The 19960-nt window shown below is 40.0% G+C and overlaps 1 protein-coding gene across 1 annotated transcript in view; it reads right to left on the bottom strand.

Moving 5' to 3' along the window:
• The window catches only part of Hmcn1 (hemicentin 1), a 456088-nt gene that overhangs the window by 115644 nt on the left and 320484 nt on the right, over window positions 1-19960 (bottom strand). Inside the window, exons 42-49 of the mRNA XM_057769675.1 lie at window positions 18373-18469; window positions 12266-12388; window positions 11344-11505; window positions 9258-9539; window positions 6611-6778; window positions 3983-4096; window positions 2992-3078; window positions 942-1133 (exon numbers count right to left, since the gene is read on the bottom strand). Coding sequence (XP_057625658.1) covers window positions 942-1133; window positions 2992-3078; window positions 3983-4096; window positions 6611-6778; window positions 9258-9539; window positions 11344-11505; window positions 12266-12388; window positions 18373-18469 — 1225 coding nt within the window. The remainder of the gene's footprint in view (window positions 1-941; window positions 1134-2991; window positions 3079-3982; window positions 4097-6610; window positions 6779-9257; window positions 9540-11343; window positions 11506-12265; window positions 12389-18372; window positions 18470-19960) is intronic.

Below are 19960 nucleotides of genomic sequence, written 5' to 3'. Positions count from 1 at the left end.
AATAACTAATCAGTTTATTCTATAATGAATCAGTGAAAAATGTCACAGGATAAAGGAGAAAGGTGACATATACAGAAGAGATAATAACATACTGTGGTAAGCATAACACAACTTTCCCAGGCCCAACTTTCATTCATATGTGTCTTTCTGTATAAAACTATGTCAGTTCCGCCTATAGAAAGCTTTAGTCTGGTACACGATGTACTCTTTATATAGGCTACTACCTACTGCTGTTTACCTGATGACCTTCACATCAACTGGTATTTTGGTAGATCTTTCTTGTATATATACATATGGTCCATTTAGACTGTGACCTCTCTTAGAGGTTCCTGTTCTAAGTGGGAGTATGAAAGTATTTGTTCATATGAGAGAATTTATGTAGGAGTCACTACAAAAATAATTTAAAAACCTGAATATTTGTATATTCACATATAGGTCAGTTGAGTTTAGTGTGAGTTTTTAAATATCAGTCTTCAAATGAAATACATTTAGGTGGTATATGTTAAACTTGAGAAACAGTAGGAACTTAGAATCTGTTTCAATGACATGCTTGAGGCATAAACATAACTTGGATGCTGTAGAACCAATGTTTACGCATGAATGCATACAGGTGTTTAATCACACCCAGGGTACAGAGACTGGAATAAGCACAATCTCCAAGAAAGGCACAGTCTCAGGCTGAGACTCACTGCTTCCCTGTGACGCCTTGATCAGCACAACTTCCCCCCCACCACTGCATATTTAAATGTCTATCTTGATCCTTCTTATTTCTTGCACAAAACACTGCCCGGAACATAGTTTATTCTGCATCAGTGAAAGAATGAAATAAAAACAGTCTACATACATGAGTGCTGGTATCCTTTACAGAATGAAATTCTATGATAGGAACACACACACTTACACACACACACACACACACACACAATGATGTTCACACCTACCAAACACATTGAGACTGAAACTTTTGCTTTTGTCGCCCGCTGGGTTAGAGGCCAAACACGTGTATCGTCCTGTGTGTGATACTTGAGCACTGGTGATGTGAAGGAAACGGCCGTCAGACATGAAGTGGTGGTCTTCATCCTCTAGGAGAAGCTGTCCATCTTTGTGCCATGTCATCTGTGGCACAGGGTTCCCTGTTAAGGAAAAGCCATTTTTTTCCGAGTGCAGCTCAATATCACATATCTTTCAACGACCGACATGCAAAGAAGGCATCTTCACACATTTGCTTTCTTTTCTATATCCCACTCTTCAAACAAGGAAATGGCTGTTCTTTGTGACATAGTGTCGAAAATGAAACTTTAATGTAGCAGTGATTGCATTAGGGTGAAAAAGATATAAAAATAGAAATCATTTCAAATGTAGGTTTGCTTTTTATCTGTAAATAATTCTAAGCACAGGTCTCCATGTTTAAACTGGCCTCTGTGTTTAATTATAAGTGAGTTAGCTCATATAATTATTTTCACTGTAAATTACTCTTTGAAAAAAACGAAGCACACAGGAAATTACTCTTTGAAAGAATGGAGCACATGTAATTTTAAAATACTACAAATTCCTTTTAATTCATATTAAAACCTTTTAATTCTTTAGATACAAAACAGTAAAACTAAAGCATTTAATTCTACTAACATTTTGTTTTATATTTTGATTATTACCAAGAGTTTGGAGATATAGCTAAAATAATCACTTATTCAATATTTGTAGCCAGTGGAGAACACTTTAGAAAGTTATAATGGAGACACGTGTTAAATATTTAAAATGATTCAGATGACTTCCTGCAATTTAAAAACTACAAAAGTACATCGTGTTAACAAAGCTGACTAGAATAGACTCCTAAAGCCAGAAGCTTAAACAAAGAATGCTGTGAAGTTTAGGCAAAGACAGGGAGGGACAGGGAGCAGTGCAGGGCAGGAGGAGGGAAGACCAGATGCCTCTTTCTTGCCCTGAGATAAAGCTGTTCTCTAACCACACTGTTCTCTACCCAACAGTTTGTGATAAAGGAAAGGCTGGTGGTGCATTCGTCATTCTTCCTACTTCTGTTAGAGCATCTCCTCATCTCGGTTTATGACTCACACAAGGCATGCGAGTAGTAAAATAAGAAGCTTTTCAAACCTTTCTTAAAACTCTATTTTTCCACACAATGTTCTGGGCTATCACTTTGATCATCTAAAACTGCAATACCATTTATTTGCAACAAAAAGGGAAGGAGTTTGAAATGTTCTTTTAGATATCTTCTAAAAATTCAATTAATTTATTTTTAAATTTATCTTCCTTTTGAGATTATAATATAATTATTCTCTTTTCCTCTTCCCCTTCCTCCTGCCCAAACTCCCACATATGCCTCCTAGGTCTTTTTCACAAATCTTTTTATTTTGATTCCATGCAACAAATCATTTGTTGGTTAAAGATTGTAATATTAGCTTTTGAGTCTTGATTTTCCCTAGCATCGATTCTATTTGCAATGCGCAAACACACCGGCAAAGGTGATAGCTTTGTTCTTGCTCACTCCTCAACGTCAAATCAAATTTCTACTTATTTATTTAAAGTAAAATGTACGAAAACAAGAAAAGTAAACTAAGCAGAAGCACAAGGAAGAAGAGAGAAAATAGAAGGGGTTGGCAAGAAAAAAAGAAAGAATGTACTTAAGTATGAACCTAATTAGAAAAATACCTTATTGATTAGGAAAAAAGAATATTCTGCTTCTCTCCCTCTTTTCTTCTCTTCCTCTTGTCCTTCTTTCCTCTTTTTAGGTGTTTTTATTTATTTATTTTTATCTTTATTGAATCTGTAAGGTTTCCTATTGCCCTTTACCCAGGTACACTATTCCACCATTCAATTCTGAATGCCTATTATAGTGGCTGCACTTTCCCCAGGGGATTGAAGGACATCCCCCCGCCACGCAACACACACACACACACACACAGAGAGAGAGAGAGAGAGAGAGAGATTCTACAGGCGCAGCAAGTTCCAGAATTAAAAGAACTGACTCCTTACCTGTTGCTTCACAAGTCAGTGTAACACTCTGTTTCTCTTTAATCTTCACGTCTTCCAATGTATTTTCACCCACAATATGAGGAGGAACTAAAATAAATAAACAAAAGTATAGCAAAAGTAAGTCACAGCTCTAAAAGCCAGGCTGTTATGTAAGTGCCTAAACTTTAAACAAATCCTTTTCGTTATTTAGTGATTTGAATTCGAAGTGTTGTTTTTTTTTTTTTTACCAGTTCTACCATTATACTTTAAAATTGTTACAAATCCAATTTTAACAGAGGAAATTGTAATTTAAATAACAAATATGAATAAAATGCCTGATAGTCATATTTAATCGTTAATTTGACACTCCCTCTAATCCTGTGGGAAATGAGCTGCAAAGAAGGACTGTGTGGATTAGGCTGGGCTGTGGACAAGTCTGTGGAGGATTGTCTTAATTATGGGTATTGAGCCTGAGGAGCCACCCACTCTGGATGGCACTAGTCTCTCCGTCTGACTCCTGGACTCTGTGGGGGAGAAAACCAGCTGAGTCTATGCAAATAGCATTTCGTTTCTTTCTGTTCTTGACTGTGCATGTGAATGATTTCAACTGTCTGCTCCCTTGGCTTCACCGTGGTGATGAGCTGTGACCTCACACTGTGTTGGAAATACATCATCTCTCCCCTAAGTTACTTTGGGTGACTTTATCACAGAGACATCAATGAAGCTAAGACAGAAGAGTCCATGAGTAAACTCTCTCACTTGAAGCAAGGTACACCATGTCTTAGGACGGTTCTGAGCAGTTGTGAATTGGCACAACAGGGAAGTTTTGCAGTGGAGTCAGACTCATTTCCTCCAAACAATGGTAATGTTGAAACCTTGCCAAGAATCATAGTTCAGGGGCCAAAGATCACATAGGTATAAATTCCAGCTGTGAATAAATTTGAACTCTGTGTCCAGAATGCATTGAGGCCAATTGGATTTTCCCCTTAGATACTGCAAAGTCCACAAGTACCTAATACTGAAAGTCCAAACGTTTTCCTTTCTTCACCAGCTGCATTCCTTACAATACAAGTATACTGGCCAGCATCTTCTGGTCTGGTCTGCATCAACCGCAGCATCCTGCCTCCTGGAAAAGCAAAGCGCCAGATGACTGAAAAGATAAATGCAGTTCTGGGTGACATCAAGTGAGGAATGGAGTCTTGCAGAGAAGGTAAAATACTGCTGCGGCTAAGCGTGAAGTTATCCAGTAGAAGGCAGGAGTATGCACAGCAGAATAGGTGTGGGGAATGACGAGAGGGGAGCTGGATAGAGTTTGGCCAGATTCGCCCTTGGATGGTGGGTGAAGGAATTCAGGGTTTGCTGAGGGTGGGGGGGAGTGATGTGCATAAAACAAGGTCACGATCTGATTGGTGCTTTCACAAGTTGGGGCTGACCTGAAGCTCAGGAAAAGACCATGCAATGAGGTTGAACAGGAATGCCAGCAAGAGGACTAGATTGGTGACTCAGATTTGGATAACATTGATATAAAAGGGAGATGAAACCATGAAGATGGACTGACTGGCAACTATCAGGTCAGCTTCTTAGAAATCCTGGCATCATTAACAACAGGGTTATAGGGTCGGTCTCAGGCATGGGTGCAAATGCTACCTTGGCTTATTTCCATATTTTTGAATTTGTGTTTTCCTTGAAGAGGAAATGCACATAAACTGAGATATCCTGAAAGATGAACTTTGGCGAGAAATTCCCTTTAAGGACAAAGGTAGAGGGTCAGCATGTAAGACACAGCAAAGCCTTTTGGAAAGAAATCGACACACTGGAAATAGTAGGTACTACTCAGATTTATAAATAATTTTTAGGTAGGCATTTTTTTTGCTTAGCACCTTGGATTTGTACTAAAAATTTTAATGTATACACATAAAATTCCCACTTAGTCACCTGACTCTGACTAAGAACTACTGTCTGCTTTTAGTTTACATAGAGACAAGCCAGTACTGATTGTCCAACCAGCAACTTGTCTGCCCTCAATTCACCAGAAGGTGAATTTAACAGTATCTTATTTGAGAAAACCAAAGCTGATTGCTTGAACTGAATTTTATTTTTCCCAGCCAAACAGAGGTAAACAACACAAACAGGGTCTTCCTTTTAAACACTTGTGTCAGTTTGGAAAAGGGCCACCCACTCATGGCTAGCTCAGATTACTGAGACCATAAAATGGTTCCAGTTGAGGGATATTCATGTGATACAACTTTAATGAGTCCTTTCTGGGTCTCCAAAGCTCAGTCAACTGGGTCACATCTTTCTTTTCTCTTTGCTTCCTGATCCTTCACACAATCTCGCAAAAACCTGAAATGAGTACGACAGCGATGTACATCAAGATATCTCTTGTTTCATGTTTTCACGTCAGTTATCTGTTCTGTGACAAGGATAGGGCCGTCACCAAAGTCTGCTTGCAGACAAGCCTCAGGAGGAGTCGTCTTCACGAAACAGAAGTGTGTGGCAGACAGAGTAGCAGCGAGCAAGTCGTATGCCATTCATCTGCTTCTCATTTATGCGCCATACAAAACACATCCAGACTGTAGAGCTGAATGAGTCGTTTGGCAGTCGTAAGGTGAAATACTTTTAATGTGCTGTGCTCAGGGATCTCCCGCTGCTGGTCAATCAAAACAAAGCTAAACAGAACCAAAACACCACGCCTGCAAATGTATAAGGGGCCAGCCGACAGCGCTTTGCCATGCTGTTTTCATTTCTGCAATCTTTGATGTTATCGCATCTAATAAACTCAAACTTTCCAGAGCTGAAACTACTTTTAAAAAAAAGAAATGAAGATAATTTTGAGTCGAGAAGATAATGTGCTCAGGCTTTTGGTAGCCAGACTGTAAAAATATCTCTGCCACTGCTCTCCACTTCGTAAGGACATGGAGACAGAGTCCTATGAAATGAAAAGCAGCATAGCACACAGAAAGGATTCTGGGAGTTTCCCAAGATATGGATTTAATACTGGGTGTTTTAGCAAGCACTGTATTAATAGCTTAACGTGATATAAACTCACTTCAGTTTAATAAAAAACACAGAGCACAGAATCTGCCAAGGTTAACAAGCTGAGACGAAACTTTCTCAAGAGCGGAAGAAAGATTATCTTTTTGGTCTATGTGACAGCCATTATCAAAATAGGGCGAATGTAGATTTCTTGTGCCATGCTCCAGGCTCATATTCACCTAGGAATGGTAAGATACTCAGGTCTTCCTACAAAATTATCAGAAGCTGAACTAGTGATAAAGTCAGAGCATCCGGGGAACTCCCTTCCCAGAAATATAAGTACCATTCAGACAAGTCACGCATCAGTTGGCATACTTAGTACAGGGGATGTTATATGGTGCTGATAAGACAATGCCAACTCTTTTTTAACACAGGAGCTAGGAGATTAATTTATCTTTCAATTGAAAGATTTTCCAGATACTTATTGACCCTTCTGTGTTTTAAATATGTTTGTATGATATGATGAGTGGGTAACATAATAAAAACCTAGATCAGAAAGAAAAATGAAGCAACATAAATGCTGAAAATGAAAAAAAAAAAACTGAAGAGAAGCAACATTCACATGAAGGTAACCAGATAATCAGGGTATCCAAATTGTGAATACCTGAGAGGATTTTCACAGAACTGCCAAGGCTGACGGGCCAGCCATCTTTCAGCCAGGTGATGGAAGGCAGGGGGATGCCCGAGGCTTCACAAGTCAGGGATACGGAGCTCTTTTCTACCACACTGATGTTCTCGGGGACTCCTTGGTTCCCAATGATGCTTGGGGGGGCTGTAAGATAAAACCAAGGTGACTGGAAATAGAAAGGAAGTTTGCTTGTTTCTAGCAAGAGCCCTCCATTTTCTCATTAATAGTAATCAAAACAATCAATCATTATAATGCCACCTCTGAAAACAAAAGTATATGTCACTGCTTTCCAATTTTGATCAATTTAGGCTTGATATATATTCCAGGATTAGGGAGTTAGTTGATGAGTTAGTCCTATTTTCTTACAGATTTATAGCATAAATTCACAACCTTCTTATAAACACTATTCTGTAAAAATTGTTATGCTCTTAAAATTAGATGAATTTAACAGAGATATTCAATATTAATTTTTTCCTTTTTAAATCCTGTTCCCTTCATCTTTAGCACACACACAGGCTACAAACATGAGAGATTAACACTAAGCTTCAATCATCTTCTTTTTGTTTGTTATGAAACAGAGTTTCATTTTGTAACTCATGTTAATTTGGAACTCCCTGTTGAGTCAGGCTGGCTTTGAACTCGTAACCTTCCAAACTCAGCCTCAAACGTTCTGGCATTATAGACACACATCAGCAGAACTAGATTTCTTCATTCATTAATGGCATTCAAGCTGTAAAATTTGAATCCATTAAAATTCCCATTGCTTCTAGAGATTTAAAATTCATGCATCAGATTGCCCGTATGTAAACAGTTGACTTTGAATAAGTTCATGTCTGGTTTCTTTTTGCCACAAATATGTACTTTATTCGTTAGAATGTTAAATTTGACTTTAATACAACTCATATCCAAGGGATACTAGGCAGCAAAGTTTAAAATAGTCTTATTTAAGACTTTAATTTGAAAATTGTTTCTAAAAGGAGTTAGCCAGATGTGGTAGTGCATGCCTTTAACCCCAGCACTAGAGGCAAAGGAGGTTGACTCACATCAGCCTCGTCTACACAGTGAATTCTAGTCCAGTCGAATGCATGGTAAGGGCGTATCCTAATTTTTTCTGCTTTATTATGTGCATCCTCAGAAGAACACTCTATGAGTTTGTCTCAGCAAGTAACATGAAGTTGGGTGTAGAAAGTTATATGACAAGTGTATGATAAGACTAGGGATGCAGTAAATATGTAGAACATATTTACATATGTAGAATATAGGGTAGGCTCTGTGAAACACTTGTCTTCTTGCACTCACAATCTCACACTCTCTGTAGTTACCTGCACAAGAACTATACATCACCAAACCAGTCAAAATTCATCCAGACGAGGGAGATAACCCCAAGCCATCCTCCTTACTGGGAGCTATTGCTAGTCAATAGCTCCTGGGGAAGGGAGAATCATTCTTTTTGGAGGGTGTGGCAGTGGAAGCTTCCCACTGCTTCATGGTCCTACACATACTCAATGGGCAGCACCGTTTGGACTTAGTAATATATTAAAAAGAAAAAAAAGGAAGTTAGGAGGGAGAGATGTTGGGGGAGATTCAGGTAGAGTTGGAGGGCAAATGGATGATGAGATGTGTAAATGATCATACTTCCATGTATATATGCATGCGATTCTCAAAGAATAAAAAAAAAAGATGGGCTATAAATAGAATACTTTCAGATCTGAGGTCTATGCACCCAGGATACTCGATTGTATCATCCTGTGCTGGGGGATATTATTTTAAGGTGTGTTACTATTGTTTATGCTGTGGAACATGTGTTTAATGATATAAAGATGTGTTACTTTTGTTTCTGCTGCCTTCACTCTGTGAAGCAGATGATTCTTTGCCTGTCTAAAACACCTGATGGTCTAATAAAGAGCTGAAAGGCTAATAGCAAGGCTGAACCAAGGGTAGGTAGGGCCGACAGGCAGAGAGAATAAATAGGAGGAGAAATGAGGAAGAGGAGGAGCAGCAAGAGAACAAGGATAGGAGGATGCTAGGGGCCAGCCACCTAGTCACCCAGCTACCCAGTCACCCAGCTACCCAGTCACCCAGCTACCCAGCCACCCAGCCACCTACTCACCCAGCCACCCAGTCACTCAGTCACTAAGTTACTCAGCCACCCAGCCACCCAGTCACCTAGTCACCCAGCTATCCAGTCACCCAGCTACTCCGTCACCCAGCTACCCAGTCACCCAGCTACCCAGTCACCCAGTCACCCAGCTACCAAGTCACCCAGCTACCCAGTCACCTAGTCACCCAGCTACCCAGTCACTGAACTACCCAGTCACCCAGCTACCCAGTCACCTAGTCACCCAGCTACCCAGTCACCCAGCCAGTAACATAGTAAGACTGAAAGTAAGATATATGGAAATAAGAAAAGGAAAAAGCCCAGAGACAAAACATAGTCAGGATAATTTAAGAAGAGCTGGCAAGAAACAAGTCAAACTAAGGCCAGGCATTCACCACTAAAACTAAGCCTTTATGTGTGATTTACTTGGGAGCTGGGTGGCAGACCCCCCAAAAAGCCAAAAGAGTAAAAAATTGCACAACAATCCTGTGAACAGATCAGGTGATTGATTCCCTCTCTCCTTACCATGAACACTTAAGTCGTATCTTTTGTCAGTCATTCCTGCCACATTCACAGCAACACACACGTAACGGCCTGTGTCAGATACATGAACATTCTTCAGCTGAAGGATGCGACCTTCATCCAGTATTTCCACTCCCTTTCCTGTGGTCAAGGGGCGCCCATCTTTCATCCAGGTCACTGTCGGCTGAGGAATACCCTGCACCTCACATTCCAAGGAAATGCTCTTCCCACGGATGACAATCACTTCAGGGCGGTGGCTGCCACTGTTGGCTATAGATGGTCGAACTTTGGGGGGAAAAGACATAATGAGAAACAATACAGGAAACATTTGCTTCACTTCTGAGAGCAGTTTTCACCTTGAACTTCTGATCCTCTTGCTTCTGATTCTAAAGAGCAAGGATAACAAGGAATGCACCACCACACTCAGGCGATGTGATTGGGAGATGGAAGGCAGGGCCTTGTGCACATTAGGTAAACACTATCAAAGGAGTTACAGCCTCAGTCCCACGATACACTGTTATGTCAATATATTAGTTACAAAAAAGACTCAAAACAGCAGACTACATAACATAACATATTGTCAGCATATTGAGAGGTAGATCTCATCTCTTTCTAAGTGGGTTAATATCTAAAAGAAAGTTATTGACCAAGGAGGAAAAGAATCCTGTATTCACTCATTTTTGAGAAATAATACAGTAATTGAACTTATCAATTATAATTCTGATTTACAAAAAGTGTTCAAGTACTATAATGGATGTGGTAGCTTAGAGCTTCTTATTTCATTAGAGATTCCTCTTCACCTGATAAGATATATGACACTGGATATACAGATAAAACAGATCTACAAATCAAATGCTTACTGATAACAAATGATAAACTTATTTTAAAATAATTTTTTAGTACGCTTGTAATTTTACCAATTACTAAAGACAAGGGCAAATCTGTATACTCATGAGATGGACATGCATGTTTATTTCTACAGAATTCAAACCTTTAATGTATAAAGAGAGACTCTATGGGGGCTGGGCTATCTTAATATAAAGCAAAATAGTAACACCCTTTTTTCCTGTCTTGCGTCAGTGTGGATTTGCTCTCACAGATGTAGCAATCGTCCTAACACCATAGTAGGGCTAGAAAACCACAGTGCCTCCATATCGCTGGAATGATGAGGTGCCTATCTCCAGAAACCATCTAGCCTCGGATGTCTCCTTACGTGAGGAGGTAAACTGCCAGCCATGCCACCAGCAGCCAGTCACTCTGTTTCCCTGCAGCTGAATTTACCTAACAGAAACTGATTCTAAGAATTAGAACAAGGCCATCATGGGCCAGTGTTAGTAAACTAGGGTTCTAGCGACAGATCTACCGTACAAAAGGCACGTTACCTTGTTCAATCATGGAAAAGTCTCTGAGTTTGAGTTCCCATGTGTGACTGATAGAGGCAACCCTTCCCTTCATGTAGAGATGCATGTACAGATTGATTAAGTACTACAGAGCATACTTTCAAGCACTCTAAAATGTTGCACAGGTTATACTCTAAATATTCTTTTAAAATAAAGCATTTTATGCTTTTTAAATACACTCTAGGGCTGGGACTGTAGCTTAGTTGGTGGGTGGTCCTTGCCTAGCATGTATGAGGCAAGTATGCGAGGACATGGCTGCAATGCCAGCATCAGGAGATGGATGAAGGAGGATAAGAAGCTAATGGCCACTCAACTATGCACCAAGTTTGAGTTTAACCTGGGCTACATGCGAACTTATCAAAACAAACAAACAAACAACAAAACACCACCAACATCAAAATCTATAAAGCATAATCACCTCTCTTCCCTTTCTACACATTTACCCCACCCAGCATATTGTGACCACCTGATGTGTCTCTTACTGGTGGGAAGATGGGATGAACAGCTGTATTTCTGGAATAAATAATCGCCTGAAGGAAGTAACTGCTCTCTGGTTAAGTCAGAACAATTTATACCACAGTATAGCTGTACTATGAATGAACCTTACAGCTCTGAGGAGAAGCAGAAAGGGAATAGAGGAATCTCTGGAAGAAGATGGTGCCCGCAGTTTGAGGAGGTCAATAGCTTACCATAGACTTGCAGATTATAGTCTTTATTCGCAATTCCGGCCACATTGGACGCCACACATGTGTAGAGTCCCGCATCAGCTCTCTCGGCGACTGAGATTTGTAGCCGCCTGCCTCCAGACAAAATGCGAACTCGTCCAGCAGAGTCAGCCAACACCAGAGAGCCTGCGACGAAACCCAAATCGCAGCATTTGAGGCAAAAATCAGTAGGTTTTATGTACATGGCCAGACAAGAACTTATTTATTTACTTACTAGTTTGAGTATCTAAAAGGTAGACAGCCCTGTGAAATCATTGTTTTCTTGTGGGCAAAATAAAGAATTTGATGACATACAATTTTTAATGTTTTCTTTTATGTTTAGTGGGTGTGGATAAATATTTGCTAGTGAAAATCTACTCAACTACAGGCTTTAATCCTAATATATGTCGCAAAACTTCCATAAATGCACAAAGTATTTATTTTAGAAAACCCCTTTTCAGACATTTGTAAGAAAAATAATTCTTTGAATGGTAGGCTCTTGGTGATTATAAATGTTTCATAATACATTTGATACAAAGCAAGACATAATGTAGAAAATTGATTTTTCTGGTGAGCAATTAGTCTGAAAATGATCTTCAGTGAGATAACATCGAAGTTTGGAATGCTGAAGGTTAATACAAAGCAATTCTTATGCATTTAGCATGAAAACCCCTGTAAAGGTTTCTGTTGTTGAATTTTTATATTTTTAAAAAATTGGTATGTTAGCCAAACAAAAGATAATCATTCTGTCTTATCCATCTATCTACCTATTCATCTCTCTCTATCTATCTACCTACCTATCATCTACGTGTCTGTTTATCTATCTATCTATCCACCTATCTACCTATCTACCTTTCTATCATCGATCATCTCTCTATCATTTAAACTTTTAGCAATGCAAACTGACCTTTCTTCTTCCAAGTAAGATTTGGGGGTGGAATTCCACTTGATTCACACAGCAGAGTGATGAGATTCCCTTCAATGGCAGTAAGTTGCACAAGTTCATCAGATCCATAAATACTAGGTGGTACTGAAAGGAAAGGAAAAACATTGATTCTACAGTTTTTGTGTCATGTAGTTTTCCTAACACTTTACACATAGTAGAAATAGCTTCTACCCAAATAATGAAAGAGAAAAGTACTTAAGGTTGAATGCCACATCTAAAGAACACAACCAATTCCTAGTAAAAGACCTTTCCACTGTTCTTGAGTTCTCAGTAGTCCTCATTGTCCACTATGTTCAGCGAGTCTGGTTTTATCCCATGCTTTTTCAGACGCAGGCCAGCTGGCCTTGTGGGTTTTTGATCCTACTGCACGTACTGGCTTTGTGGGAGCCTAGGCAGTTTGGATGCTCACCCTACTAGACCTGGATGGAGGTGGGTGGTCCTTGGACTTCCCACAGGGCAGGGAACCCTGATTGCTCTTAGGGATGACGAGGGAGGGGGACTTGATGGGGGGAGGGGGAGGGAAAAGGGAGACGGTGGTGGGGTGGAGGCAGAAATCTTTAAAGAATAAATTAATTAATTAAAAAAAGACATTAAAAAAAGACCTTTCCACTACCATAGAAATTCTACAGCTGAAGATAGAAATTCTGTAGTTGAAGAAGTTGAAATGGCGTGATTTATTATAGATATCTAGGCATTGGTGTGAGAATGCTGATACCTACCAAATGGAAAGTTAACCCAGACACTGATGCCCAGCCAGCTTTGATATCTCAGATGCTCACTAGAAGTAGAGTACAATAGCCACCCAATGTCCAATGAAAGACAAGGCAAGAGGCTTCACTCAAGAGGCAGGCATTCACTTATTCTAGATTGCACACCTTGTCCTATATTGCTCTGTAGAATTTTACAGGGGGCTGTCCAAGTGAGTCTTGATTATCAAGCTCCTCTCAAAGAGGCTGCAGCCTAAAGACAATGACTATACTCCCCCTCACTTCCCCTAGGAAACTGTCTTATCATCCCGTGGACAGATACTCATTCCTCCAAGCTCCGGGGAATGAGTGGTCATAGAATCCTTTTCATGCCCCACTGAAGTTTCAGTCCTTATTCAACCACCTCTGTGCAAACAATTCTATTCTTCTGAAGCTCATTAGACCAATTCATTTCTCCCTATCACATCTGCGAATCTGTCACTCATCTGCTCACTGATTGGCTACTGAACTTGTTTTTGCTCTTCATACCAAGTCCTTCCATTGTTCTGTAGGAATGCAGTATCTACATGAATAACTAGTTTTAATACCATACGTTCAGTTCTTCTGTCTGCTCTTCCCCTTATCCACAGATGATACAATGGCCTTTATGTCATCTAGAAAATTCCTCCTACATGTTCATAAATACAGCCACGGTTTGATAATTGCTCCTTTCTTTCATTCTTCTCAAGTAGTCCAAACTCTCAACTCACCATCCTACTTGAATCTTGAATGTTTTCACCTCTCAAATGTCTCTATTCTGTTGTTTTCTTGTTTACTGACCCCTCTGCACCTTAGATTTCATAATCAATAATTTCAATGTCTCATTTGCCAATAATCTCAATTGTCTGACTTTTTGCCCTTCTTATTTATCACTACTGCCATCAAGTCATTGAGTTACACAAAAGGAAATGACACAACCACAGACTTCACTACTCTAAGATCATAATCTCCACTTTCAACTCCAGCCTCAGCTACTTCTGGGTGTTTCCAGGAGTATAAGTAGTTACAAATCTAATGAAGACTCCATCTAGATCTTAGAGCAAATTGTTTCTTCACATGTTACATATGATTCTCAAGAAGCACTGCCGAGCTTGGTCTGTCCAGAATTGAACACAACAGTCCCTGTTCCTTCTCTATGGGAGACACCACCACTCACAAGCCCAGCTGACTGGGGAACACAGATATGTAGCCTCTGCTCATCTTGATTCAGTTTCTTAAACACATCTGGAGTATAGCTGTTTTCTTTGAAATTATGTATTTAGGCACCCAGGTTCTTCTTTAAAAATTTTTAATGTGTTCTGAGGCACTTAGAATCAAATGCACTGATAGAAGTTTTGTCAATCCATCCCCTGTGCCTTTCTACCACACACTTTCTCTCCACTGCGCCACACAAGCCAATAGTGAGCAATATATCTTTCTATTTAACCTAAAACAGACATTTCATTTAAATTTAACCATTTGGAGTTTACTTTTTTCTTTCTTTCTTTCTTTCTTTCTTTCTTTCTTTCTTTCTTTCTTTTTCTTTTACTTTTGGCAGACAAACATTTTTCTTTCTTTTTTTAATTTTACTACTTTAAAAAAAATACCAATCCAAATTCCCACTCCCTCCCCTCCTCCCACTCTGTCCCTACACCTTCCTACCCCTCCCTCCTCCAATCCTAAGAGAGGACAAGGCACCCTGCCCTGTGGCATGTCCAAGGCACTCCCTACTACATCTAGGTTGAGCAAGGCATACATCCAAAGAGAACAGGATCCCAGAAAGCCAGTACATGCAGTAGAGACAAATCCCAGTGCCACTGTCAGTGGCTTTTCAGTCTGCCCCAACTGTCAACCACATTCAGAGGGACTAGTTTGATCCCATGCTCATTCACTCCCAGTCCAGTTGGAGTTGGTGAGCTTCTATCAGCTCAGGCAAACTGTCTCAGTGGGTGAACGCCTCATGATCTTGACCTCCTTGCTCATATTCTCACTCCTTCCACTCTACAACTGAACCTTGGAAGCTCAGTCCAGTGCTCTGATGTGGTTCCATAGCAGCATTATTTGTAATAGTCAGAAGCTGGAAACAACCTAGATGCCCTTCAACTGAAGAATGGATAAAGAAAGGGTGGCATATTTACACATTAGAGTACTATTCAGTGGTAAAAAACAATAACATCTTGAATTTTGCATGCAAATGGACGGAAATAGAAAACACTATCCTGAGTGAGGTAACCCATACCTCCCCCCCAAATGAATATGGTATGTATTCACTCTTAAGTGGATACAAGCCATAAACAAAAGACATTGAGCCTATACTTCATGATCCTAGATAAGCTAAGTAATAAGGTGAACCCAAAGAAAAATATATATAGACCCACCTGGGAATTGGAAATGGACAAGATTGCCTGACAAGATTGGGAGCATGGGGGCAGGGGGTAGAAGAAAGGGGAGAAGGAAGGGTTGAGGAGAACTTGAGGGAATAAGATATTCGAGATGGAGGAAGGACAGATATGAGAGCCAGGAAAGAGATATCTTGATTGAGGGAGCCATTATGGGGTTAGCAAGAAACCTGGCCCTAGAAAAATTCCCAGTATACACAAGGATGACCCAGCTAAGAGCCTAAGTAATAGAGGAGAGGGTGCCTGAACTGGCCTTGCCCTTTAGTCAGACTGATTATCTTTTTTTTCTGACTGATTGATTATCTTAAATATCACCATAGAACCTTTGTCCAAAAACAGATGGAAACATTTGGAGTTTTCTAACCTGGAATTTTCATCTTTCTCATTAGCCACTACACTACACAGGAAATAGTAATCAAACATAGTAAAGAATGCATGTTTTTAAAGTGATCCTATCTCTGGCATCTTAAATTTTCCACTACCATTCATTATTATATTTATTGCACTCTGCTTTTTGTTGTTAAATCTCTTCTTTCAGAGGCATTAGTTTATATATTAGTAAGGGACACCTTAAAGCTTATGTCCAGTGACTTCTATGCAATATATAACATTACCCATTAACTTATCCATCCATCTATGTACAGCTTATTCACTGCCTATTTCATTTTTTTCTGGGACATCACTGTTCTTAGTTTCCAAGCCATCATTTTTTCAAACCTAATTTTCTTTTGATTCTTTGGGAACTTCACATCACACACCCCAATTCCACTCACTTCCCAGTCCTTCTGTAATCACCCTTCATCATTTAAAAAGAAATAGAAAAATAAAATAAAAATTAGAATATACAAATAAAAATATTAAAGAAACAAAAAACATTTCGCTGTTCTGTCTTTCCCACTTTTCCATCATTTTCATTCATCCTAGTGACCTTGGGAGCGGCAGTGTGTCAAAGTAGACCCTTTTGTCCTAACAACTTTACTTGTAAATATTCGTTGTGCAATGAGTTATTGGTCAAATTCAAGGCTTCTGGCACATCATCAATACTAGACCCTCGCCAAAACTCCTCTTGGATATTCTGCTGTTGCCTGGAGTCATGGAGATCCTGCAGCTATGGTTTCGCAGGACCAGTTCCTACACTTACTGAAGCAAGTCAAAGATGGGGTAGATGTTGGGATGTGCCAACTCAAAGCCCTGGATGTGTGACTGAATAGACAGCTGAGCTGATTAGTCAGGACCACTGGGACCATTTCTCACAGGTGGGAGTGGAGCCAGATCTCCCATTCCCTCCTATGAGGGGCTGGATCAACTCTACAGTGCTAGGGTCATGGGGGGCATGCTGCTATCCCAGAGCTGACAAAGGGTGGGACCAGCTCTATGCCATCACTTTTAATAGGTTTTCCTCTTTGACTGCTTCTTCTCAGTTTCCCTCATCCAGCCCCCTTTTGTATCCCTATATAGATAGCAATGGTAGCCATTCTGTATTGCACTCTACTGGACACATCTCTTATCTCCTTAAGGAACCCCAGCTCCTATCTACATATATTTATAATTTTAATCTTGTTTGCATTTCTGACTGCATGGGGACAACTTCACATTGTTGGTCCATAGACAAAAACTTCAGGTCTCCGCCTCACTTATTTTGTTTATGGGTTTCCCTGGGTTCTCTACTGCACCTGCATCATCTTTTGTTCATGTCTGCCTCAACCTCCCTCCTCCTCCTGCTCTTGCCCTTATTTCCTTTACGCCGTCCTCCTTCTCCTTCCTCTAGTTCTCCTTCTTCTAGTCCATCCCCCTTCTGCTTTCATGTTTTCTGTTTGCTTTGGTTTTGGCTTCCACATTTGAGGGAAAGTGTGTGACATTGGTCTCTCTTCTCATCTCACTTCCGAGGTGGTCATGACTCCTAATTTCCCACCTGTAGCCAACCCCTTAATCTTTACTTTATAATTTTTAGCTAAATGTCTTGGAAAAATTGAGAGATATGAAAATATTTTTTCTCATTTGAAAGAAACGAAGAAGAAATAGAAGGTGAAATGGAGAGGGAGGGAGAGTAGAAAGAGCTAGAAATGGAAACTGATGATGCATAATTCATATGTAGTAAATGTAAGTTTACTATATGGCAAATTGTAGCATTTAAGTACAAACTCATCTTCTTACAGAGTGAGGAATAGCTTTCCTTATACTGTAATAATTATTAAAATGAAAATTAGTTTTAATGAGCTATTTCCACACACATATATGCTTTTAAGATTAACTTGCCCATCAAAATTGAGAGAAAACTTAATTAAGAGGTAACTTCTCTACTTATCTTTTTATTTGAAAATGTTATTTTCAAGTGAGTCAAATATAAATTTCACTCTTCATTATTTCAGTAATTGAAAAGTTTAAACAAATTATTAAAGTTGAGATTTTATGTCACAAAGAGATCCGAAGTGTTATTTAAAACAATGATAAAGTTTTGGAGGAGGGAAAATTTTAAAACAATTAATAAATAGCCACAGCCAAGGTATTGTGTATTACCTTAATAACAAATGGTAAACGTTTCAAGTGGTAATAGCTTCTATATTAGCACGGCAATCTCCGTTTCCTTACAGGCGTGAACACAATTTGCAAGTATACCATGGCCTTTTAAATGTACTCTCACTGGACAAAGCACCACTAGTTCTGGAGGAAGTCCAATCAGTACAAGCCTGGCTGTAAGAGCCACAGGGATGCTAGGCAGAAGAGGGAGTCATGCCACACTGAAGTTGCAATGACGACATGTTTAGGCTCAGGGCATCCGTCCATCTGCTATGCATTTGCATCTGTGCCTTGAGCTGCTACTCGGGAAACTGCTTGTGTCCATCTGCGCAGCACGATGGACGGATGCCCCTTTAAAAACTGACACAGTCAATAAAAGCAAACCGTAGGCTGGCTGCTTTGCTTGACAAATGCTCCTTATACTTACCCCAGATGTTAACATTGTAGTTTTTCTCAGTTTTCCCAGCCACATTGGTTGCTTCGCAGGTGTAACGACCAGTGTCTTGGACCTGAGCATCTTCAATCTGAAATAAAAAATGAGAGTCATGCTTGGAAACCAGCAACAACCTTCCCAACCCTACTTTTTTGCCCTCCTTTTTTTTCTTCTTCTATTTTGAGACAAATTCTCACCCTGCAGCCTAGAATTCGCTAGGCCATTATTCAAGAAGGCCTGAGAATCACATCAGTTCCTCTTTCTCAGCCTCTCTAGTGCTGGGATTAATTACTGGCAGGAGCCACCACGCTCAGCTTGAACTAAGGTTGTATATTAATGCACAGCATTGTCTCTTATTTTTATTTTTATTCTGTACATTTCTAAACATACAGAAGTGGATAAAGTGTAAAAATGAATGCCCACCACCCAGATTCAACATTTACCAAAATTTAAAAATATTCATCTACACCACATTCTGTCTTAACCCATTTCATACCGGTTAAACAATACAAAGATCTAAATAAAATTTAGATAAAATAGCAAAAACAATAATCACAAAAACAATATCACTTTCTGATAAAGTCATTCAGCTTTTCACTGTATGATCCGTATGAATTCAGAACGTAACTTAATAAGGTTGTGACTGGTTTATTACATATGTTCCTTCTATACTGGATCTGTACGCTTCTTTATGATGGAGGAAGGTCATTGGTTAACTAATAAAGAAACTGCCTTGGCCCATTTGATTGGCCAACCCTTAGGTGGGTGGAGTAGACAGAAGAGAATGCTGGGAGAAAGAAGCCGAGTGGGGAGTCGCCATGATTCTCCCACTCCAGACAGACGCAGGTTAAGATCTCCCTGGTAAGCCACCAGATCATGGTGCTACACAGAATATTAGAAATGGGTTAGATCAATATGTAAGAGCTAGCCAATAAGAGGCTGGAACTAATGGGCCAGGCAGTGATTAAAAGAATACAGTTTCCGTGTAATTATTTCGGGTAAAGCTAGCCGGGTGGCGGTGGGAAGCAGCCCCGCCGCTCATATTACAACAGAGTGGCACCCAACGTGCTAATGAACTCCACGTAAAACCTGAGAGGGCTTGAAAAGGAGAGAGAGAGAATTTAAGACAGCTTTTTGCTGTTTGTGGGTTGCGTGCCGCAAAGAAATTGTCCTGACTCAGCAGCAGGAAAAAACTGGCTGTTTTAAAATGCCGGCTTTCTGGGCTGTGCCGCCATTGCGATCTCTGTCTGGCTCCTGCAGGAGACAGAGCTTTTGAATGGAGCATTTGGAGTAAAGTGCTACGATTTGTTTGATGGCAACTAGACTCACTGTGTGCCTAAAAGGAAGTCATTTTGTGCTGCGGCTCAGAGGCACAAACAGCTCCACCATGCTACTGGTGCAATGTGCAAGGATCAGAGGCACGAGCGGCTCCGCCATGTTGGACTGGGCGGGGCAAGCAGGCAGTACCTGTTTTTGACCTAGGAATGTCACAGCTTAGATTCTTAAGTGCTTAGCGATTTAAAAGCACAAAACAAAGTGCTCCTGGATAGTAAAAAAATTAGATTCACAATAGAACTGATTC

The sequence above is a fragment of the Chionomys nivalis genome, chromosome 5 (assembly GCF_950005125.1).
Source record: "Chionomys nivalis chromosome 5, mChiNiv1.1, whole genome shotgun sequence".
Classification (NCBI taxonomy): Eukaryota; Metazoa; Chordata; class Mammalia; order Rodentia; family Cricetidae; genus Chionomys; species Chionomys nivalis.
This window is presented reverse-complemented; position numbering and strand designations above follow the sequence as displayed.